The sequence below is a fragment of the Thermobia domestica genome, chromosome 7, assembly GCF_964235325.1.
Source record: "Thermobia domestica chromosome 7, izTheDome1.hap1.1, whole genome shotgun sequence".
NCBI classification, from domain to species: Eukaryota; Metazoa; Arthropoda; class Insecta; order Zygentoma; family Lepismatidae; genus Thermobia; species Thermobia domestica.
In genome coordinates, this window is record NC_137460.1 from 288,977,968 (window position 1) to 289,003,388 (window position 25,421).

The following is a 25,421-nucleotide window of genomic DNA, read 5'->3' on the forward strand; positions in this document are numbered from 1 at the left end:
TCTGACCAGAGCAGAATGAAATATATTAAAAACTATACTTAGAATGTGTTACAGTTTCAAGGACCTAACGTCCTCTTCATCAGACACAAACACTCTGAGAGTGTTTGTGTCTGATGAAGAGGACGTTAGGTCCTTGAAACTGTAACACATTCTAAGTATAGTTTTTAATATATTTCATTCTGCTCTGGTCAGAACTGTTTTATTTGTTACTCAACTTACTAATCACCGAATTTTAGCAAAGGCGGAAGGGAAAATATAATAAATGCGAAAAATTCTAAAGTACAATATACACGCAAGATATAACTGGCCCTATGCAGAGTCGTTCTGACGCGCGATTAGAGCCATACTAAAGAGTTCGACTAACATTTTTCCTGTAGTAGTCAGGCCTTTAGTATGACCCTAATCATACATCAAAACGACTCTGCATACGTGCACTTCTGTAAATTTTTTCTGTCCATCTCGTTCCTTTTTATGCGTAAAAAGTGCCAAAATTTCAAATTAAATTGAAATATCAATTTCATTTATATATATATATATATATATATATATATATATATATATATATATATATATATATATATATATATATATATATATATCGGGTGTTGCAAAATAAGTGTTACAACGCTTGGGAGGTGACTCCTGCCACTGAGACAAGAAAAAAAGTTCTCTTGAACTTTCCGCTATCGGACATAGTTTCGGATCTACAACGTGCCGAAAGCGTGGGAAAATGACTTTCGGACGCCAATAGTTCGGAAACTATCCAACGTAAAGAGAGCGGGTAAAAAATTCACTGAAGAAGTCATACCTGCTGTATTGAATTTTGCATGTTTCAGAATCCTATCATGCACGCGCAAGGGATTCCCCAAAGTAACGTAGGGATTCCCGGATAATCCGCCAAATGAAAATTGGTCTAAATTGATATGAATTGATAGGGTTTCTACCAGGTAACAATAATTGGTTTGTATTAAGTCGATATCTGCAACAAATACAAAATGGCCGTTGTGTGTGGTTGCATAATCGCCAGGTACGGATGCTGGCCAACAGTGACGTTCTGAGTATTAAGTGTATCGAATTTGTAATCAAATGCTATAGAAAGACATCTGGAATGTTGGTAAAGAACAACAGATGAAGCAGGGTGATCACATGTGTGGAAATACTTAACGAAAAATGCCCAGAAAAAATGCACTCATACTAAGTAAACGTGAGTTCAAAGCGTCGGAAATGTAAGGATTAGCGTAAATAACATGAAAGGCATTGCCAATACACCAATAATATTCCCTTAAACCGAAGCAATATGATCTGCACGGTTGCATACCAATAAGGATGCAACAACTGAGGCCAAGTTGAAATTGTGCAAGGGGACTCACAAAGAAACTAGGTAACCTAAAGGAATGTCACTAGTGGGATCGCATGAGCGATATTGAAATGTGGCCAATGTGTGTGTTGATATCGACATGTAGTTAATGGATAAATGTCAACATGTCCCACTACTGCTGGGACACCGTCTCACGTGGAAAAACTAGGAAAATAACGTTGTACATTCTGCTATTACATCTGGTGCACTTTTTGGTAGAAGGTAACTAGAACACGATTGTATCAATGAGTCTCTTTGTTTGGGACATTGTCTCACAGTCGACACATATGAAAAGAAATCTCTTAATCCATGGTTCAAATTCTGATAGAGCATGAAAATAACAAACTTGTATAATGTCCCACGTCTTCTGTGACGTATGACGTACTCAAAATATAGGAAAATACCTCCAGAAATTCGTGTCTTATACACAGTACACATGCTAATACAAAGATGAAAATGAAGCAATTTAGCACACATAACACTACAGCTGGAACACCATACATATGGAAAATAAAACGACATGAGAAATAGAAAGAAACGTCTTAAAACTCTGATTGTTTACAACTGTGCAGTAGGAGTAATAACATGAAACACACAAGCATGTCGGGAGGCTGTACAAGAGCGCTTGCCAAACAAAGTGGGTACTCCTCAAAGAAATGAATACAGAGAAAGTGAGGCTTCCTCGAGCCTCAGGGCTAGAGTGCTCGCTTTCGATCGCGTGGTCGCAGTTTCCAATCCTACTGGGAGCCCACGGCCTCAGATTCAAGACCCGAGTAGTTATTTTCCTATTTTTCGCACGTGGGACGGTGTCCCCGCAGTAGTAGGACATGTTGACATTTGTCCATTAACTACATGTCGATATCAACACACACATTGGCCACATTTCAATATCGACCATGCGATCCCACTTGTGACATTCCTTTAGTTTACCTAGTTTCTTTGTGAGTCCCCTTACACAATTTCAACTTGGCCTCAGTTGTTGCATCCTTATTGGTATGCAACCGTGCAGATCATGTTGCTTCGGTTTAAGGGAATATTATTGGTGTATTGGCAATGCCTTTCATGTTATTTACGCTAATCCTTACATTTCCGACGCTTTGAACTCACGTTTACTTAGTATGAGTGCATTTTTTTCTGGGCATTTTTCGTTAAGTATTTTCACACATGTGATCACCCTGCTTCATCTGTTGTTCTTTACCGACACTCCAGATGTCTTTTTAGAGCATTTGAGTACAAATTCGATACACTTAATACTCAGAACGTCACTGTTGGCCAGCATCCGTACCTGGCGATTATGCAACCACACACAACGGGCAAGAAGGTGTCCGCCTTTTTGTCTTTGTTGCAGATATCGACTTAATACAAACCAATTATTGTTACCTGGTAGAAACCCTATCAATTCATATCAATTTAGACCAATTTTCATTTGGCGGATTATCCGGGAATCCCTACGTTACTTTGGGGAATCCCTTGCGCGTGCATGATAGGATTCTGAAACATGCAAAATTCAATACAGCAGGTATGACTTCTTCAGTGAATTTTTTACCCGCTCTCTTTATATTGGATAGTTTCCGAACTATTGGCGTCCGAAAGTCATTTTCCCACGCTTTCGGCACGTTGTAGATCGGAAACTATGTCCGATAGCGGAAAGTTCAAGAGAACTTTTTTTCTTGTCTCAGTGGCAGGAGTCACCTCCCAAGTGTTGTAACACTTATTTTGCAACACCCGATATATATATATATAATATGAAATATCTCACTATCAGTAATGAATTAAACGATCCGCTCGAGAGAGTGACACTCCCCGAAGTAGCTTTTTTCGCGCGCTATTCTAGCGAGCTGTTTTAAGTTGGTCACAAAATTTATTTCAGGGGGATCAGGTGGAACAAAAGGAGCCCTGCCGCGCTTCTAACCCGTTCCTACTACTACTACTACTACTTATCTGCACAAAAGTAAGTAAGTACTTTTTTAAGTATTATTGTCATCTTATTTTAATGGAGAAAGTGTTATGAAAATCTAAAAAAAATACTTTCCTTGGACCAGATTTGAACCCATGCCAAAAGCGATTTCCGTTACTAACATGTTACGTTAGCACGCTCGGCCGAGGGCAGCAAGCGTTTGATTTCTGCTATATGTAAGCTATGTGCCAAGAAACGGATAACGCCAAATACTTTGCGCATATGCGGAGTCGTTTTGACGTATGATTAGCTTTATACTAAAAGCCTGACTACTGCAAGAAACATATATTACTCGAACTCTTTAGTATGGCAATAATTACGTGTCAGAACGACTCTGCATAAGGCCTTTTGTGTCATTGAAAGTAGAGTAATGTTAACTATTTTTTGTGAATAATATTTAGTATTAGCTGAAGTGACAGACTAGACTTAGACTTATGGAATTATTCTTTAACAATAATTTAAAGTCCTTCTGTCTTTGAATAGATATATCAATGAGATGAAATAATAAAACTCCAGATCGACGAAATGATACTTATGCTCATTTTAAATCATTTATTAAATCAAATATATTTAAAAAAAACTGGTCCTTCTCTCTCCTAGAGGGCGAATTTTTGAAGGCAATAGAGTACATAGTCCATCACTTTTAACGAGGCCTGTATATACGGAGTTTATCCCCCTAAAGCCGTCCCTTCACTTGGTCGATTTTGCCACACGAATAATCGACTCTGCACTTGCTAATAAATTGAAGCGACTACATTCACTCCGTTCTTTGGATTTTATTTAATTATATCAATCAAAATTGTGAAGAAATTTGACACTTCCTTTTTTGTATGTTATCTTAATAAATTGCGGGAAAATTTTGTAATTTGACGAAAATTTCGTAGGTAAGTTTAGCAGAAAATGGAAAAGGGAATTATTCCATAAAAAATTCCAAACCCAGGGATATTCTCACTTTGACTGACTGATCAATGTAAATGCATAATTTTTTCTTTGTTTTCCACAAATAAATCAATACAATACCTATAGTTTGTGTCAGTGGAGTAGCCAGGGGGGCTCACCCGGCTCAAACCTCCCATTAGTGTTGAAAGTTGATTCTGCTTACATACAGCATGTTCCATTTCTGATCCTAATGTTAGGACTTTTCTTTTTTGCTCCCGACGTAAGCATACGGAAGCCTGTAGTTTTACTCCAGATGTAATTACGTATGCGTTTGTATCTTTACTTTACTTCTTGGTAACTACCAGACAAATTTAAACGAAATTTGATGCGCAAGTACCAAATCGTCTAAGGAACAAAGATCACTATATGTGATGGCCTTGCTCGGCCGGCGACAAGCTCAGCTCGGCTTGCCTTGTGTGTTGTATTTTATTTCTCGGTAACTATTGGCCGAATATCATCGAAATTTGATGCGAAGATAGCCCATTCTGTAAAGAATAAAGATCGCTATACTTGGTGGCCAACCCGGCCAAGGACAGGCTCGGCTCGACTCATCTCTGTTTTTATGTGGTACTTTATTTCTCGGTAACTACTGACCAGATTTAAATCAAATTTGGTGGCGAAGTACCCAATCGCCGAAGGAATAAAGATCATTATACCGGTTTATTATGTATGGGTTCTGTCGGCGACAGACTCAGCTCGACTTGCCTCATATGCTGTATTTTGTTTCCCGGTAACTACTGGCAGAATATAATCAAAATTTGGTTGGCGGATAGCCATAGGCGAAGCTGTGGGGGGCATAGTCCCCAACATTTTGACAAGAAATGCCCCCAGCAGACAAACGGTCTGCCCCCCATAAATTTTTGACGTTGGTGAAACTAGCTTGTACTAGAAAAGAATCCCATCGCGTACATTTCTGGTGGAGAACGAAAAAACCGAAGCTAAATGTAAAGTGTTAAAAGAAAGATTAACAATTTTACTGGGAGGTAATGCGTCTGGTGATTTAAAATTGAAGCTCCTCTTAGTGTACAAAGCGGAAACCCCGAGATCTTGAGGACTTTAGAAAGAGTAATTTACCTGTTCATTGGCGTTGGAATAAAAAAGAGCGGGTGGCTCGGTCAATTTTCGAAAACTGGTTTAAAACTTGCTTTCATCCTCAAGTTAAAAGCTACTGTGAAAAAAATAGCATCTTTTTCAAAATTTTGCTATTACACAGTGCGGCATCAAATGCAATGCGCGTCTTTGATGAAAATATCAAGATTGCATTTTTCCCTCCAAATAAGTGAATTTAGCAGCCGATGGATCAAGGTGTTATCTCAATTTTCAAGGCTTACTATTTAAGGCGAAATTTTATTCAAGCTCTTAAAGCCACAACAGAAGGCTCTTTGACTTCGAATGAATCTTGGGAGAAATTTAACTTAAAAGATGCTATTCAGAATATTTATATGTCTTGGCAAGAGGTGACTGAAAGTGATATCAGAGGTGTATGGAAGAATATCTTGTCGCGTTGCTCAAATGACTTCGTTGATTTTGGAACAGACAAAGAGAAAATTTTGATAGAAATTGTGCAGGTGGACAAAGATCTTGGTTTTACAAGTTTAGACTGTAAAAGTGTGAACGAATGTATTGATTTGGATTCAAATTATATGGATGATGAAACCCACTTGGAAATGGAACAAGAAGCCTCTAAAGCGGAAAAAGTCGAAAACGGTTACAATAATGTCATGGTCAAAGATACTTCCTTTGTTGAGCAAAATCGACGAAGCTTCCGATTTTCTCATAAATGCCGACCCAAATTTAGAAAGAAGCATAAAAGTGAAATAAAGTCTTAATAATTACATCAGATGCTACAGAGACCTGTTAGAAAAAGAAAAGGAAAGGACAGTTCAAACTATTTGGACAGACAATTTTATTGAAAGTAAATGCAACAATTGAAGATGTTTTGTGTTTCTATGCGTAAAAGATTTAAAAGTATGTATTATTGAAACCTGTTTATTATCCTAGTTTATTGTGATGAATTAATTCAATTTACACCTTCGAACAACGTGATTTTGCATATCGCACATGTGTCCTAAAACTAATTTACCGTTTATGTAAGGGATTTCTTTGTCTAAGAAGGTGTTTTATAATTCCCCATCTATATTAACATTTGAAACCACGATGGGAGATGAATATAAAATGAAAGGTTATTCTTCCGAATATGAAATTTTCCTTAAACTCGAAAATTACTATTATTGTGTTGACGAACCAGTGGGATGAAAGAAAGTAGCATTCATATACACCAAAGTCTCGAAGTTCACAGTATGAATATAAGAGAAGCCAACAATGCGAAAACACGTAAATTCTTCGTCGAATTCTAACTCACCTTGTGTATTGAAGCCAAAGATTGGAATTAAAAATGATGCAGACTTGTGTTTCATGGTAAACATATACCAGGATATGACGTAACTCCAAAATCATCAAAATCACTGTCATATAATACAGTGAAAAAGAAATGAATGACACTAATAGATGTGACGTTGAAAGGTAAGCTTTCATTTTTATCTTACTCTAGATATGTTCGTTGAAAATACGTAGTCACTTTTTATAAAATTTCAACATTTATCCATATGTATTAGCCTTTAGAAGAATTGGTCAAATTGAAAGTAGGAATAAATCAATATAAAGTCCAATGTTACCTTACAATTATCTTGGATCTTGAATGTATAATATATCTAAAAATTATTGATATAATTAATATTAAAATACTTTTTGAAAGCGAAATTCTACTAACACCAATATTATCATTAGGCGATGCTTCTAACATCTTCAACAAATATCATGTTTCTATAAAGAAAATAACGTAATGATTAAACACAACAAAATATAGGTAGACACCATTATGATACATTAATATGAAAAAATGAAATCTTTAAGTTTTACGTCCCACGTTATGCCAGCTAGTCCAAAGGAGACGGTGATGAGGAAAGAAATGGTGGAATGAAAGTGGGAGAAAAGGTAAAATTCACACACACACGGTGTTTGTCCAACACATGCTCAGTTGGCGCGAACTGGAATTGAACCAAGGACCCTATGCATCAGAGGTGAACGATCTACTACTGAGCCACCGCGGTCCAATATAATAAATAATACGTATGGATTATAAGTAAAAAGTATAAAGAAAAACATAAAAGTCAAAAGTCTATTAATATGAGGGAAAAAGATACGCATTGTTAAATGTGATCTATGTATATCACGTTGTACATCACATATTCATTAACCTTTGAAAACGTCCGGAAATGTACGTGGTACCTCACCAGGGAATTTTAAACGTAATAGGTAGTTAAAATCATAGATGCTCTCCCGCCGGGAATCGAACCCGGGACACCAGACACCAAAGTCGCACGCACTAGCCACTAGACCAGTCCGCTTATGGTCATAAGTTGGATTTAGTATACATTTGTGTTTATCCAGGTGTTTAAAGACTAAAATAATCTCGTGTCTGTTCTATACACATGATAGTGTGTTTATGTGCAATAATTTGACATACAGGTTAGTAAAGAACGAAAGAACTTCAATCATTCTTCAAGTTCAATAACACAAAAGTTCAATAATTATATATGAGTTATTTAAACACTATTTTATTTTATTTTATTTTATCTATTTACTTTTTCTTTTTTGCATCCGGTATAATTGTTGCACCGAAGTATTCGAGGCCAGGTCAAATTGTTCCATCGCACATGCTCTTCGTCTCTTCAAACACCTGCAAAAAATCTAGAAGCACACGATTGTTTTAATATTTCAAAGCTTTAACTTGGTAGGTTTCCTTTCGGACAAAATCGGTAATTGCATGAACGCAGAATGTGGTTTTTATTTAGTTTATGTAAAGAAACCTAAATGGATCAAGTATTTACTTTCTTTAAAAATATGTACCAGTTTCAAATTTAACAGGTATGTATGTTTTCCTCTTATGCTTAAGATTTTTACGTTCCTTACCAGATGTGTTACTGTCACTGTTTTGGAAAATAATTACTACTTCGGTGTAAAGTTCGGCGAGAAGCATGTGCTTATAATCAATGTCACAATCAAACCCCAACAATTCATTTCCATGAGTACATTGACCTACAACTGTATTGATAATTAAACACAAAAGTGGGTGACAGCAATAAGCTGATTTATTCAGATCACAGTCGTGTTCGTCTTCCTGTATACGCATGAAATCATTCACTTGCTTTAATAATTGTTTCCCTTAGCCTAAAGGGCATAATCGCAGGACACTAAACTGAAATATTTCATTTTTTAAAATTCTTTAATATGGAAAGTAAATGACTGTTAAACACTTCGTATCCCGTTGCCGACTGACTTGTTGCTCGCAAACAGCTTTTGTGCTCAAGGTTAGCTGTTCCTTATTTCCGAAAGTCTTATCTACTTCTTTATATCAAAAAAGAAACTTTGGTACTATTGCTACACAATCGAAATTAAACATGCCTCAATTTGACCTATACCTTCTTTGTAATGTTTAATTTAGTTCTCTACACTGCACAATACTCTTAGTTTTTAGTACTTACTATGATTGACTCATTTACATTTTAGTAATTACCACCACTGGAATTGTGGTTGACACTCTTTGATTGTTTTCAGTTCAGAAAGAAAAACGAACTTTATCATCTTTTTGTTTCAGATTGATAGAAGAAAAATCAAGAGTGCGGACAAAATGTACATGCTGCAATACTTAAATTTCTCACTAAAGTTTACGAAAATCTCAGAATTAAAAGAATGCGAATATTTAATTGTAAAAAACTCAAGAACCATTAAATAAATTTAGCTTAAAATTATGTCCTACATTACGACACGGAGAAAGGATTTTAGTTCTAAGAAAATATACTTGCGATAATACACCGTGTTTCAAAAAGAATGACTTGATTTTCGGCGGACATAATTACGGAACATGGAACGTGTCGGCACGGTAATGAGTGTTGTTTGAATGGGCGTGGCCTGGGTTTTACAAAATCGCCGTTAGATGTCAGTCAATGTGTCTTCGCAGTTTGCAATCAGCCAGAAGTAAGATGGCGTCCGCTCACTAGAACGTGTTTTGTGTGCTATAATTTGCAAACACTAAGTCTGATTTGGTCCAGCGTGCTTTTCATCGGCGCTTTGGCATTCATCCGCCAGCTCCCAAAAACATTCATCTTTGATATCGCCAATTTGAAGAGACAGGATGATTGTGCAAAGGTAAGAGTTCAGGTTGGCCTCACACTTCCAATGAAATGGTGGAAACAGTTCGACAAATGTTTGAGCGGAGTGCTGCTGGTGGTGGACACTGGTAATAGCATAGCTAAAACTTGAAGGTTTTGTGAGTATTCTGCAATTTATCCCACTTTTGTGGTGTTTATATCAATACATATGGACTTTTTTAAAATCAGGTTATTCTTTTTGAAACAACCAGTACAATGAAGAGATTACTAGACGCATCAGTTTATTTTGTCAGAAGACGATTCATGAAATTTCAGAATGTACATCAAGAAAAGATTAACAAAAGCCATATACCTCGGAACAATAAAGTGGGTTTTTAAAAGGACATTTAGAAAATTTAAACTATTTGGTGTATCAGTGTACATATTCAAACCTTTGTGATAACGTCTACGAATAAAGTCTTGTATTTGTTCATCCATTCTAGTTGGTAAACTGTATCATTCATTGTACAACTGTCAGTATTTTCCCTATATTACGGTTTTTTTAAAGCAAAAATAACGACCGTCCTTGTTTCATGTAAATGTAGTGACAAAAGCAAATTTAACGTACAAGAGCAAATATATATTGTCTAAGATGTGGAGCAAGGTCACCTGATTTATTAAGCCAAACTGTTTTCTTGACCTGTGCATCATAAAAATACAATGACTTTTGATTAAAATAGGATGTTTTAATTTAAAGATACAGCAAATATGATCACATCCGAAGAAGAATAAATAATATTTCTTCGTATGCATTATTACTTAGCTACAAACAGTTTCGAAATATTTGTTCTCAGTAGACAATGTAAGAGAATCAGAACCATAATTTATAACAAACTAAATAATTTGTGTAGTCCACGTTCACCTTCCATTATTAAGTTATAGATGATGTAGTAAAGATTCATCCCAAACTATAAAGAATCAACGTATGGTTATGGTTCTTTGCTATAGAGTACAATAGACCTCAGGTAGAACTACCGGGAATTCGTCGTTCTAAATTTTCCCTAAATTTGTTAGTTATGACGCAAGGCGTTCAAAGATAATTACAACTTTAGCTTGATATTGTTGCATCGATCACAGATTTTGCGTGTCAATGTGAACTTAATAGAACAGATGTATATTATGTAGGATGTTTTATTGTCTAGCTGAGTTGAATAGGAAATGCTACCGTCATGTTTTTGCTAGTTAGTTAATTTTCGAAACAATAATTTCGAAAGAACATTTTCATTGTATAAAATGTTGAAGTGCACACTGTTTCTTTGTCATCAATTCTATACCAATTTCAAGTAATATAGTTCTTCGTGGAATGGCATGTATTATTCAGGACCAGAAAGGAAATTTAGAGAAAATGAAGGATTTTCGAAAGGAGAATTACCGCATTTAAGTCTATATAAGAGACAAAAGACCCTTCTCTCATGAAAAAAGACTACGTTATCCTCCTTTTGCCGCAAAATAGCTTACTCCATTGGTAAATTATTATCACATGTATCTCATATACAAGTACACTAGCGTATAAAAGTTGAGGAAAGTAATTTTCGCATGCTGTATCACTGAAGTGGGATAGATAAATGAAACGTGAATCATAAATATGACGTATTGCCACAATATGATGCAAGAAAAATAGATGAGAACACGTGATTAGAATCACAAATATTACTTTATACAGAAACAGTTACTTTGAAGGCACTGTAACTGATTATGCCCGTTTGACATTACAGGAGAGAAATGGTCTTTAAAGGAATGTATGATCACTGCGGAAGGCGATTTCATGCTCCGCAACTTACCTCATGCTACTCACAATTTTGAGTGTTGACAAGTCCTGCATGAGCCTTGGTACACCGAAACGTAATGGATGACGATACTCCATAGCGTATCACGCATGCTCATGGGATTCAGAAATGCCAGGCCCGTGAATTCGCCGAATATCCTCTCCTAAGGGATCCGCCACCTCGCTGTTAAATGCGGTTGCACATTATCATTCATGAAATTGGGTCCGAGTACATTTCTGAAAAGACACGCGTGAGAAAAGTATAATGTTACAATAACACTGATTGTTGAGTGTACAGCGTCCAAAAATTTTCGAGGTTGATATTCTCATGCGACATTATTCCTCCCACAACGAAACCACCAAAACGATTGTGCTCGACAATGTTCTTGGGTGCTGTCGTCATTTAAGTGTACGTCCTACATCAGTACTCACACTGTATCTGCTAAGAGAACGCGACTTCCTTCTCCTGATGTTCTTGGCATCACTGCAAACGGTGCCGTCAACAGACCACAATGTAATGACTTGGATACAGACCACATGCATGCAGTCAACGAGTAAATTGTGGTGAACAACCACACCATTAGGTTTGTCGACGTAATTGTAAATGGTATTGGCTTGTTTACGTATGACAAAGATATTTTTGTAATATTCTATTGTTCTGATTCCATTTTCCTTCATCAGTTGCGTACAACATATTGAATATAGATTGCATTTCACAAACTAGATTAGTTTGATGTTTTTCAGACATCAACATTAGATGATGCATGCATTTGAAGAAGCATTTTCATAAGACGATAGAACTAAAATCATTTTCTTGCTATGTTCCATAACGTTTACTGTTTAAACAAAATAATGGATAACATACTTCCTACAATAAGTACAAATAGTGCTGTAAGAATCCTTGTTCGACTAATTGTTTGTTCTCCTTATCCAGTGATTTGATCCTTCGTGAAATTGTACTGGAACCGGTACCTTTTTGCTATTCTGCATAGTACCAATATATCTTACGAAACTTCGTATGTATCATGCTAGAGGGATTGGATAATAAACGTTTCACAGAATACGTTTTGCTACGTCCATTTTGTCCAACGAGAATGAGTGTAAATGGATGTTTCCACTGTGTATTTATGATAAATACTAATGATAAATACTTGTTTTAAATGTGGTGTATATTTATTTTTTTTAATCCATGATTTGTTTTCAAAATTGTAGATTTATTTTTGAAATTGTTGTTTCGAACTTTGAAAAAGTTTAAAAAATACTATTCATGAATTTTTGTTTGAAATTTGAAAATTTTCCATTCGAAAAACTTCAAATTTTAGTTTTGTTATTTTCATTCAAATTTTTTATACTTCTAAAATACTTTTTAGTTTGAAAATTTTTAACATACTAAAAATTTGAAAATTTGTAGTATCTAAAGTCATTTGTACATACTGATTAATTTTTCAATTAACACTTCTTAGTATTTGTTGTCATGACTCATAGTCTAACATCATAGATGTCATAAACCATTTACTTTGTTAACCGTATACTTGAGAATTGTTTATTTTGTTAATCGACTAGTTGAAATCTGTATAAGGTTTAACAATTAACCATGATATGATTTTTATTATTTTAGCTTGATAATGTTTGTATTGCACTAAAAATATAATTGATATTCAAAATAAAAGTTTTAGTAGTTTCATATTTGAGTATTTTCTCTAATTTTAAAAATATTCATGATTTTTTGAGTTCGAAAATTATTTAATTTTTTCTAGCTTGAAAACTTCTTTAAAAAGTTCTACTCTGAAATATTTTATATGAAAGACTTCTGGTTGAAATTTTTTATTTAAACACAGGAAGAATGCTTGTTTGAAGATCATAAACCTTATGATGAACATTTATAATTCCCACATCATACAGAAAGCGTGATTAATTCAAACTTTCCAGCCAAAATATCACATGATGTTTTGAATATTTTTTATAGATTTTTGATCAGTTGAAGGAAACATGTTGAACTAACTAAATTTACAGAGGTGTGGATTTATGTCATAGAAAACAATTATTAAATTTTGTTTTTTGATAATTCTAAAATTTAGAGAAGGTTAATGTACTACCTCCATATTTTAACAGAGGTGCGTAAAAGTACCCATGTCTAGTGAAAGGTAATGGTCCCCTATACCCATCCATATAACCATATGAGGTTATCATGCTTCATCAAAGAGTACAAATAAGGTTAATAGCCTAACACGTGATACAATGTATTGCTTACGATTATATTTTTGGCAGCTTTTACATATAGAAAGAAACAAGCTGAAGACCCCAAATTTACTGCGGTATATATTTGAGTTCTAGATAACATTTACCACATTCTTTTTTTTTTGGCAATTCCCAAATTTATGGAGTGGTTCTATGTACCCTCTTCAATTTTGGAAAGGGTGCGTCAAGTATACATGTCTTGTGAAAGGGAATTAAGCCCTATAGTCATCCATATAATCATATAAAGGTATTAAAGCCTCAGCAAAGAGGATATAATAAGCAAAAACGGTAGAATTTTCAATTTTTGGAAATATTTGCCCATAAGACAGAATAAGGTGAAACAAACTTACAGAGCACATATACCGTCTTATGCTACCATACTAAATTTTTAAATTTGGCAATTTTTTACAAATTAACGTAGGCAATCGTATACACCTCTCTGAAAAGTTAAGCGTGCGCCAAGGCATCGCTGCGAAAAACAAAAGACTCGGTTTATGACCACATACGCCAGTGCAGTCCAAAATTTCTAACAGTAATATGTTTTATGTATCCCAGGGTATTTTCTTTTCGCTAGAAACCATGAATTCGGAAACAGGGGCCATTGGGGCAAAATCGGGCAAACGGAGTCCATAATGTTGCGATTGTGTGAACCTGAGGACTAGAATTTCGTAGTATTCCGTAACTGTTGTGATGACGCTCACAGGCTGAGCTACAACCAGTGATTATGTCAACATTATAGGTTTCGCACACATATTATTCTTTACCTTAACGTGAGATGAATGATATCTGTGGTATGACGAAAGTGGGAAGAAATGGAAAAACCCAGAAAACTCATGCACACTGTGTTTTGTCTCCCAGACAATGCACTTGGCACAAAGTCGGTTCGAGCCAGGGTACAACATGCTGAGGCTGAACACTCCACTACTAAGGCAGGGCAGTATTCTCGCACATATCCTATGGTCCAGATGTAGCTTCCAAGTAAAATGCAATTTTCCAAGATGAAATTCTTCAATTCGCACTGCTGAAACTGTTGGTTTGTAGTTTCATAAAGTTCGGGATGAAATCAACACCTGTTCTATCCTCTCCTGACCTCAACATTGTTGAACATCTGTTATCAAGCTTCGAAGATGATGTCTGCTCTGTCGGAGCTAAGTGTTCTGCTGTCTGAGGAATATCAAAGCTCTCCTTTGGAAACGACTCATGCCTTGTATGGCGCGATTTGAAGACGAATTCAAGCTCTCATGACAACTAACAGTGATCTCACGCCACATTAAGTTAAACTTCGTTCAATTCTTATCATAATTTTCAATATTTTCATGTACTAGCAACATATCTTAGTTGAGATTGACTTCCAGAACTAGTACTTCTCAAACCGTCCAAATCTAACAGTCACATTCTTTGCTCTTACTAATAACACTTCAATCACATTATCTTTCAACCGTCAAATATTAATACGACGTCGTCTAAAATAAAATTAGTTAGGAAAAGTAAACTACTTAATATAACGTAAATTTACAACATAACGTAAGAGCAAGTAACATAAGGGTTAATTCAAAGAATGTGAACGGTAGATGAGTTATAAAAATAAAATTTCACTTAGTGAACTCAAAAATATATTTGTTTTATGTAGACAGCACACATACTACAAATCTGCAATCTTAACAGTGCCAATAGTGAATTATTCTAGCTAAATACACTAATATATAAAAGTCCCCATGTTTGTAAGGTATGATGACGATGATAAATTTGAACTTATGATGGGAGTTCAGTTGTACAATTGTCGTGTGTTTCACGTGCCATGTGACACACCAATTCTCTCCTGGATGCAAAGGTTTCTTCACACTTGTTGCACTTATGTCTTTCTTCAATTGACCGGAAGTGAATAGTAAGATGCATTAAATAATTACGTTTCAATTTATAACTTTTGCCACATGTTCTGCATGTGTAAAAAGCAAGAGAAGAACTTGTCCTCTCATGCTTTTTCTGGTGTTTTAGTAAATTATCATTACGGGTAAAGCCCATTCCGCAGCTTCCGCACTTGTAAATTTTCTTGTCTGTGTGAATTTTTAAATGGCGTGTCAGATTTTCTCTTCGCGAAAACGATTTTCCACAAATAATACATTCGTAGGGATTTTCACCTGTATGAGACTCTCTATGCTGTAACAGATGTTCTTGGCAGTTAAAGATTCTGTTGCAATAGGTACAAGCATAGGTCTTCTTATCGAAATAACTATTGGGATATTTGACTACCACATTTCCTGGTAGAACAATCACTGAATACCTAACGTTGTTCTGCTTTTCTCCTCCCTGAACAATCGAGGACCTGCAAAACATTAAAAGCATTGATTTTAAATTTGATTTGATTACATATACTTCATACTAGTAGATAACACTAGAGTATTAAGGATTTGAAGATTTAATTTGGGGCTTTTGACATAAAGAATCTTTGTAGATATCTGTGAATAAACTTGTATACGGCAAACAATACTCTTCATATTTGTGTAAATAATTTGCTATCAATGAAAGAAAATAAATTATAATTACCTTATTATTAATATTTCAGCATAATTATGTTTGTTTTGCTCAAAAGATGTAATTAACATTTAAAACGGAAGTTTTTTATAGTTGCATATTTGAATATTTACATTAAGAATTTCGTTTGAATTTTTTCTATAATTTTAAAGAAAATTTTCATATGATTTTTGAGTTTGAAAATTTTATTCACATATTTTTAATTTGAAAAAAGGGTTTAAATTCTTTTAATTCGAAAAATTTTTGTTTAAATTCTTTTAATTTGAAAGGTTTAATATAAAATATTATTGACTGAAATCTTTAATTTGGAAATTCTTGAACTCTCTGAAAAAAATATTTGTTTGAAGATCATGGACCTTAAGATGAAACATTTATAATTCCAACGTCATACAGAAAGGGCGATTAATTCAAAATTTGCAGCCAAAATGTCACATGTTGCTTATAAATATATTTTGACAGATTTTTAATTCATGGAAGGAAACAAGTTGAACGAACCAAATTTACAGAGGTATGCATTTATGTCTTAGCAAACGTTTATTAAATTTGTTTTTTGATAATTCTAAAATTTAAGAGGTGGGTCAATGTACTGCATCCATATTTTAAAAGACACGTAAATATACCCATGTCTTGTGAAAGGTGATGGATCCCTGTACTCATCCATATAACCATACGATGTAATCAAGCTTCATTAGCGAGGATAATTAAGGTTAATAACCTAACACGTGTTACAATGTATTACTTACGATTATATTTTTGGCAACATTTTTACTTGCAGAAAGAAACACACTGGGCCAACCAAATTTACTAGGGTATATATTTGAGTCCTAGATAACATTTACAAAATTTTGTGTTTTGACAATTGGGTCAAAGCAAATAAGTCAGGATTTTGAAGGGCGTAGCTATAATGCTTCCACCATAACATGCTATACCTCTATAGAAAAAAGAGAATGAAGTGTAGTTATATGGTTTACAGAATTTGTTATGAAATTGTTGTCTATTGTAATCAGCTTCTTTGTAAAAGTCCATTAATGTGCTGTTGTGAAATGAAAGGCAGGTGCATCGCTGAGTTATTTTTGCATTGAGCATGTCGTTGCATGAGAACTAGAGGAACTTTACTCCATTTTCGTAGCTTTACAGGCGAGGCTTTCAAAATTATGTCCAAACATGTAGAACACGAAAACAGCATCTTTGGAGTTACGTTCCTCTGGTTCCCATGCGACAATATGTGCAATACTTTAACCATTCTTCATAGAAATTTTGTCCTCTATGGCATGTTACCTTCCAGACCAAAACAGAAATTATCAGCTCTATGTGGGTAGGCATCGCTAGTAGCAGCGAAATTGACAAGACTCGTGGTGTTATGTGAGGTACGTCACGGAAAAGGGGGTAAGTACATCTTGTACAACGAAAAGCGAGTGTACAACTGTCTTTCGTTAAATTATTCAAATAAATTGTCTTCTAACAGTAGGAATTTACAGCAAACTTGTGCGACATCTGGTTAACCAATATGTGTGACCAACGAACTGAATGCCTGACGTATGTAACATAATGATATTAGTTACGTACGTCACAGCGAATAATATCCATTGAATATCAAGTATCATGTTACTCTATGTAATGTTAAGAAAATTAAATAGACACACAAACAATATGCATAAGCTGAAGCAGAGAAAATTATAGCTTTACACCAAAATTGTGTAGAAATAAATTCGTATTGTTTTAGTTACAAGAACTATGTGCTGAGAATAGGAAGTGCAAAATGTTGAGTAATGTCGCGCAAGGACCAGTTACCAATGACAAAGAATGTGTTTGTTGATGGAAGTGTTTACGATCCAGAGAGTGAGATGTACATGAAGAATAGGTGCATGGTCTGTATGAACGTCAAAATATAAATCACAAGGACTGCTGTGTGAACCAGAAGATCCTGAGGAATTGATTGAAGTTTATCAGTAGATGAGACGCAAACTAGAAACTGTTCATATGTGACAGAAAAAGAGAAACAGTTGCTAGTGTATTGACGTCACACATACAATGTAAGAAGACAAAACCCGGAACTGAGAACCTTCAAAGAAGAAATGGAAATGGGGCTTTTGTTGATGAAATGGTTCTGCAGACAGACTTCGCAGAAAATTACGCAATTAAACATCAAAACGAAGTTATGGCCGCCCACTGGTCAAATGCAGCCAATCCTACCTGTACAGTCACCATTTACACCGCGGTAGCATACGTCAACAATGAAGAGCGAAGTTACGTAGTGATATCTGGCACGGAAAACAATAATACTTTCGAAGTAGCCATCTTCAATAATTTAATCATCAATTGTCTTTTGCCGGAAGTGCCCATTTAAAAAATTCACCTGTGTACAGACGGAGTGAACCACCATTCTAAGAACCGTAAATCCATGGCCTATCTAATGCTGTTAAATGAAATTATACCAATAGACTGGAACTTTCACAAAAGGTATCACGGAAAGGAGGCATATGATGGAGTTGGAGCAAAGGTGAAAAGAGAAGTTTGGTTCTGTGTTCTTCAAGAAAAATGCTAGTGATTTCCATTCCGTCGCTGTCAAAAATACGTAGCAAATTGAATGCTTCTTTATATCGCACCAAGACATAGCTAAGTACGATCTTCCGTTTGTTACACACTTCATGGACGTGAGCTTGCAGCAACTAAAAGAAATCAAGTCCGCAAGATACGTTGTTCCCGTTAAAAGGTTTGTTGCTGTGATACATGAGAACACAAGTGCCGATCCTGAAAAACTCATGCCAATTGCACATTGCAATTTACTGCCAGGTGAACAGTTGCTCAGCAGCAGCGGAAGTGACACATATTCAGATCCGGATGAACCTGAGGAAACTATTTCGCAAAGTGTCAGTGACGAATTGCTTCCCTCCCAAAATGTTGACATCAAGAACGGAAGTTATGTTGTAGTAACATATGCAGTCGGGCTGAAACATAAAACATATCCAATCGATCTCTGTTCGCGTTTTCTAAAGTATTTTTTTCTTTTTTTCTCAAGTTCCAATGAGCTTTGTGACTTTCAATTTTCAGTCTTCTTCACAATTGTTTCTTCTAGTCGAAGTGCACGCTGTTACGTACGTGACGAAACATGTGCGTACGTCACACTAATTACATTTTTTAAGATACCGATACATCGAAAACCTCGGTTCCAATGTAGAAATAACAGCAGAAGTCACTTATACACGCAATTTTCTTCGAGCATACACATGCAACAGCAGATCAGAATTTACCGTTTTCTTCTCGATGTCTTCCATATCCATTCTATCCCCATTTCCATTCCATCTTCTCGAGCACTTCCATCTCCATTTCACTGTGCGTAGGTCACGACGTTTTGCACATTTGTGCAATTTTTATTTGTAACTGGTTGATGGTGTATTTTATACAAACTTAATACTCCATTCTCTTCAATTGAAAAAGAAGTAAAGCGATATCTTCATTATGGAGGCCGCTATACTCAAAAAAAAAAAAAAACGTCAGAAAAGGAAGTCAACATGTTACTACGTCACTTTTCTGTCACCTAATTTTCAAATTTAAGGAGTTGTTCTATGTGCCCTCTTAAAGTTTGAAAAGGGTACGGTACGTATGTATGTCATATGAAAGGGAATTACGCCCTATAGTAATCCATGTAACTATATAAAGGTACTGAAGCCTCAGCAAAAAGAATAAACTAAGCCAAAATCTTCGAATTTTTGAATTTTTGGCAATTTTTACCCTTACGAAAGAATAAGATGAAACTCTTAAACTTAGAGAGGCGCATATTCCGTCCTATGCTACCATACTAAATCTTTAAATTTGACAATTTTTACAAATTAACGTAGACAATCTTATGCACCTCTCTTAAAATTTGAGGGTGCGCCAAGGTACCCCTGCCAAAATCATAAGACAGGGTCTACGCCCACATACCCCAGTAAAGTCCAAATTTTCGTACAGTAATGTTTTGTGTACCCCAGTATATTTTCTCTTGGCTAGAAACCATGCGTTCGGAACCAGGTGCCATTGCGGCAAAAATAAGGCGAAACGACACCCATATTATGGCGGTGACGCTGAGGACTGCTATTTCATAATATTCCATGAGTCCTCTGATGACACACGATGTGCTACAACTAGTGAGTATGTGAACATTTCATGTACCGTACACACCTTATTATTAACTTTAACGTTGAAACGGAACATTGTAAAAAAAAAAGAGTAATGTTTGTGATTATTAAGTAGTAGTGATATTGTGAATGAATAGTTATCAGTTTCACCGCATGAGGTCTCCTTTGATAGATTGCTACTGTTAGCTTTAGACATAGTGGTATCTAGCGGCAGGTTTATGAACTTCTTGAAGTGACGTAATACAACTCATCTTTGAGACACATATATTTGCGGTAGTCAATTCATATTGGATGTATAGCTTCAGTTAAAAAATGTAAAAAGGAAATTCTATTCTTTATTCAGATGTAGTGTTCGTTTGAAAGCACGAATGGATAATGGAATTGTAAGTTGTATTTAATCCATATAAGCATATCGCAATTAGTTATCTTTAATTATAATTACTTAGATTTTTGTTTTCTTTTTGTTTGTAGTTTAAGAATATTGGCTATATCTTATTGGTTATGGCAATATGGGCTATTAGTATATTGATTAAATGAATTCAGGAAATTGGCATTATATACCCAATTCGATAATCAATTACCTCAAAAGTACTACCTTAAATTCTTTTGTGTATTTCCCTCATATGCTCGTTAAAACATATTGAGATGAACACTGCATCGAGTAATGGACGTTTCCGATGTATTAAGGAGTGACATATTCTTCGTTATCATTACGATTCTTGTTAAAGACATTGATTTGTTGTTGGAATTTACATATAAAATTTTGTTGAAAATAAATGTTAAATTGAAACGTCCGTTACTTGATATTGAAATAATATTAATCCTTCATCCAACACATTTATGCTGCGGTATAGTCTTATAAAACCTGATTAGAATTTCCCCTAGTCTCATTTCGATGCCACACGAGGAAGTACGTAAATATAAAGTATAACGTCCCGCAATCATTCATCGAGAGTATATGAAACGGTGATCAGAAAACACGCACAAGGTCTTTGTCTCCCAGAAAGTGCACTTGGCAGGAGTTGGGATCAAACGAGGGGTACCACGTGCCAGAGCTGATCCCTCCACCAGTAAGCCAGCGCAATCCTCTTGCACACATCCTATACTCCAGATGTTGCATCGAAGTAAGGCGCAATTTTCTAAGAAAAATTTTCAATTCACACTGCCGAAGCTGTTAATTCATAGTTTCATGGACGTCCGGATGAACTAAAACACTTGGTCTGTCCCATCGAATTCCCTAACCTTAGCATTGTTGAACGACTGTGCTCACGTTCAGAGTAAGATGTCCGCTGTAACGGAAGTAAGTGCTTGCTGTAAGAGAAGTAACAAAGCACTCTTTTGAAGACTCATCTCTCATATGGGACCATTCCACGACGAACAAAAGCTGTCACGACGGCTGATAGTGGTCTGAAGCCGCATTAAGTTGAATTTTGTTCATATCTTACCACAATTTTGAGAACTGTTTGCATGTACTAACAACTCATACAAAATCTGAGTATAATTAAATACTTCTCAGAGTAATATCTTTTTATGTTACCTAATTTTCGTTGAGATGGACTCCAAGAACTAATGGTGTCTTAAACCATCCACAACTAACAGTCACATTCGTTGGTTTTACTGGTAACACTTAAGTCACATATTACTTCTCAACCGTCAAATATTAATATGATGTAATCTAAAGTAAAGTTATTTTGAAAAAGTAAATTATTTAAATAAATTTAAAATTACACGTCAATATAAGAGCATGTAACAATGGTTAATTCAAAGAATGTGAACGTTTCACAAGTTATAAAAATAAAACTTTCATTAAATAAACTCAAAAATATATTTGATCTACGGAGACAGCACACATACCACAAATCTGAAATCTCATCTGCACCAAGAGCGAATTATTCTACCTTTATACACTACTATCTGACAAGTTCTCATGTTTGTAATGTATGAAAATGATGACAAGTTTGCACTCAAGATGAGAGTTCGGTTGTACGATTGTCATGAGTTTCACTTGCCATGTGAGACAGCCATTCTCTCCTGGATGCAAAGGCTTCTTCACACTTGTCGCACTTATGTGTAAAAAAGGACGAGAAGGATTTGTCCTTCCATGCTTTTTCTGGTGTTTTAGTAAATTATCATTACGGGAAAAGGTCTTTCCACACGTTCCGCACTTGTAAATTTTCTCGCCTGTGTGAGTTTTTGAATGACGTGTTAGATGTTCTCTACGCAAAAACGATTTTCTACAAATAATACATTCGTAGGGTCTTTCACCTGTATGCGACTTTCTATGTTGAAACAGATGTTTTTGGGAGTTAAAGATTCTGTTGCAGTTGGAACAGGCGAAAGTCTTCTTATCGTCATAGTTTTTGGGGTATTGGACTGTTACATTTCCTGGTAGAACAATTACTGAATACGTGACGTTCTGCGGTTCTCCTCCCTGAACAATCGAGGACCTGCAAGACATCAAAAACACTGATCTTAAACTTGATTTGATTACATATACTTTATGCTAGTAGACAACGCTAGGGTTTTAAGGGTTTCAAGATTTTGTCATAAAGGAAGGAAAATATTAAAGTTTTATACGGCAAACAATGCTCTTCATATTCGTGTCTATAATTTGCTATCAAAGAAAGAAACTAGATTATCGGGTAGCGCATGAAAAACCGGCCCGCCACAGACAGGCAGATTGAGCATTATCGTGTATTGTTGTGATAGTCTAGTGTGTTGTCAGTTTTCAGTACGAAAGTCGTGAAGACTTTGTTAAGACGTATGAAGTAAATCTCAGCGAAATGTACTCTCTACAAGAAAGAAACGCAATAGTGGAGGCGTACGTGTCTACCGGTTCATTTAAGGAAACGCAGAACATTTTTGAAAGGAAGTTCCCTGGCGTTTCCGTACGGGCAAAGAGCAGTATACAGGATTTGATGAAGAAGTGGCGTACTACAGGTACAGTGTGGAACTAAGAAAAGAATCGAGCTCCGTCTGTCCGTACACTCCTGTGATCGCGGATATTCAAACACGAAAGATCCAGTGTCCAAAGAAGTCGACACGGAAATTGTCGCAACAAGTGAACATTTCGCATAAGTCTTGCCAACGTGTCCGAAAAGATCTACGGATGAAGCCGTAGAAAGTGACATGTGTCCAAAAAATGGAGGGAAATAAGCAAAAACATGTGAACTGTTGCACGTGGTTACTTGAAATGGTTCATAATGGAATGTTGCACCCAATGATGTATTTTATGAGTGATGAAGCCTGGTTCCATCTGACAGGACATACAAACACCGGAAACAGCAGCTACTGGTCAATAACCAATCCTTATAAGATTCATGAGGAACCTCTTAACGATCAGAAAATAGAAGTCTGGTGTGCTGTGTCAGCAAATCAAATTGTGGGTTCCCTATTGTTTGAAACAGCACAAAACAATGTTTTGTATACTGCCGTGCTAAGCGAAAAGCCTTAACTCCATTTCACATACTCTCGAGAAAATAAGCAGAACGCGTTTTGGCTTAGGCTGTACGTTCAAATTTGTTGTATTTCAGTAAAACATTATGAAATACATTTTCACGATCTATAATTTGTGTGGTAATACAGTTAAATATTTTTGCTTATGAATTGCCACTTAAGGTGTTTTTGCTTACTTTCAGTTACAGTTTTGAACATAAGGTAAACACTCATGACGTCATTACCCCCTACCTATTGGTCAAAGAACGTCAATTTTACTTTAGATAGATGCAGAAGTGTACTACGAACATTCCCATACCAATATCTCGATTTTCGAAAAATGTAGAGTTAAGGTCTTTTCAGTTAGGACGGCAGTATATATGCGAATATTTGAGGAATTTTAAGCTGAGTTGGCGCCTCATGAATGTTCCTATGGCTTCTTTCAACAGGGTGGGGCGACCTGTCACACTTCACGCGAGTTACTGCCATTTATTCAAAAAAGATTCAAAGAAGAAAGGGCTGTCAGAAAAGAATTGTGGCCGCCTCATTCGCCGGGCCTAAATACTTGTGACTTTTAAGCAAATAACCTGAAATATTAGAAGACCTGAAGGACAACATTCGTAATGAGATTTTGGCGATTGATGCACTCAAGCACAAGGTGGTCATTTTCAGCATTTATCGTAAAAGACAAGATTACAAGATCACTTTAGTAAATAAAGTAAGTACGTACGTAAAGTAAGTGCATTTCACTAACCAAACCTTTGTGTTTTGTATATAGTTTTCTATATGCTGGTGGCGTGCCGGGCCACCCGGATTTTCGTGCGCTGCCCGGTATAATTGTCATCTCAGAAAGATCGATTAGCATTACAATATAAATGTGAAATGCAAGAAATTTACAAAATATATCAAATTTACGGTTTTCATTTCTTTGGACGCTGAACTAAAAACCAAACAAAATAGAAGTATCAAGTACCAGAAGTAATCATGGCAAAACTTTCAGCAATTCGCGATCACGTCGAAACTAGAATACCTACTAATGAACAAACTAGTAATGAGACTATAAAAAAATAGACTAATTCACCTAGAAAATAGACTATTAAGGTGCAATAGACTGATACCAGAGAACAATATTTTATTATTTCGAAATCGAAGATCAACAAAGTATTATGGTCATTGACTATCAAATAATCCTTAGAATTTGAGAGGAATACATAGTGAATTTGTATGATCAGAAGAACCTCCCCAAAGATATTGTGATCGAAGCAGAGGAACAAGACGAAGATGAAGCAAAAGGACATAGTATATTGAAAAGTGAAGAACTACAAGATATCCAAAACACACGAAGGAACAAGACCACTGGGGACTACGATATAACAGCGTAGTTGCTCAAGGAATTAGGAGGTAATATCAAAGTACTGACTTCACTTATTAACAAGACTTCCCTGAGCGAAGAATGGACAAAGAATTTTCTTGATGGTTCCATTAACAAAGAAAAAGCAAGCAAAGTAGTACAGTGATTTGAAAACTATTACCCTTATTTTCCACATTGGAAAGATTACTGCGTGCATACTGAACAGGCAACTGAAAGTAAGATAGAAAAGATGTTGGAGGAAGATCAATTTGGTTTCCGGGAAGGAACAGACACCAGAGATGCCACTGGGTTGGTGTGAATTATATCAGAATGAGTTCTCGATGTAAAGATAAAGTTGTGTTTGTGCGTCATAGATGGGCAAAAAGCTTGCCACCAGGTCAATTGGACCAAACTTCGAAAATACTTGAAGAAATAGGGGTCAAGTGGACAGCCCGACTACACATTAGCAACCTGTATTTTTTTCTACAAAGAACAACGAGTGAACTTGAGCTTTTATCA

The 25,421-nt window shown here is 35.7% G+C and overlaps 1 protein-coding gene across 5 annotated transcripts in view; it reads right to left on the reverse strand.

Moving 5' to 3' along the window:
* Nucleotides 1-15,590: 15,590 nt before the first annotated feature.
* The window catches only part of LOC145691015 (uncharacterized), a 220,959-nt gene continuing 211,128 nt past the window's right edge, over nucleotides 15,591-25,421 (reverse strand). Inside the window, exons 5-6 of one of the 5 annotated variants that reach the window (XM_081766533.1) lie at nucleotides 21,971-22,563; nucleotides 15,654-15,789 (exon numbers count right to left, since the gene is read on the reverse strand). In XM_081766533.1, coding sequence (XP_081622659.1) covers nucleotides 22,017-22,563 — 547 coding nt within the window. In that variant the 3' untranslated portion in view covers nucleotides 15,654-15,789; nucleotides 21,971-22,016. Of the gene's footprint in view, nucleotides 15,790-21,970; nucleotides 22,564-25,421 lie in introns of those variants that run through there. The other 4 variants (XM_081766541.1, XR_014132329.1, XM_081766542.1 and 1 more) reach the window with 4 other exon arrangements.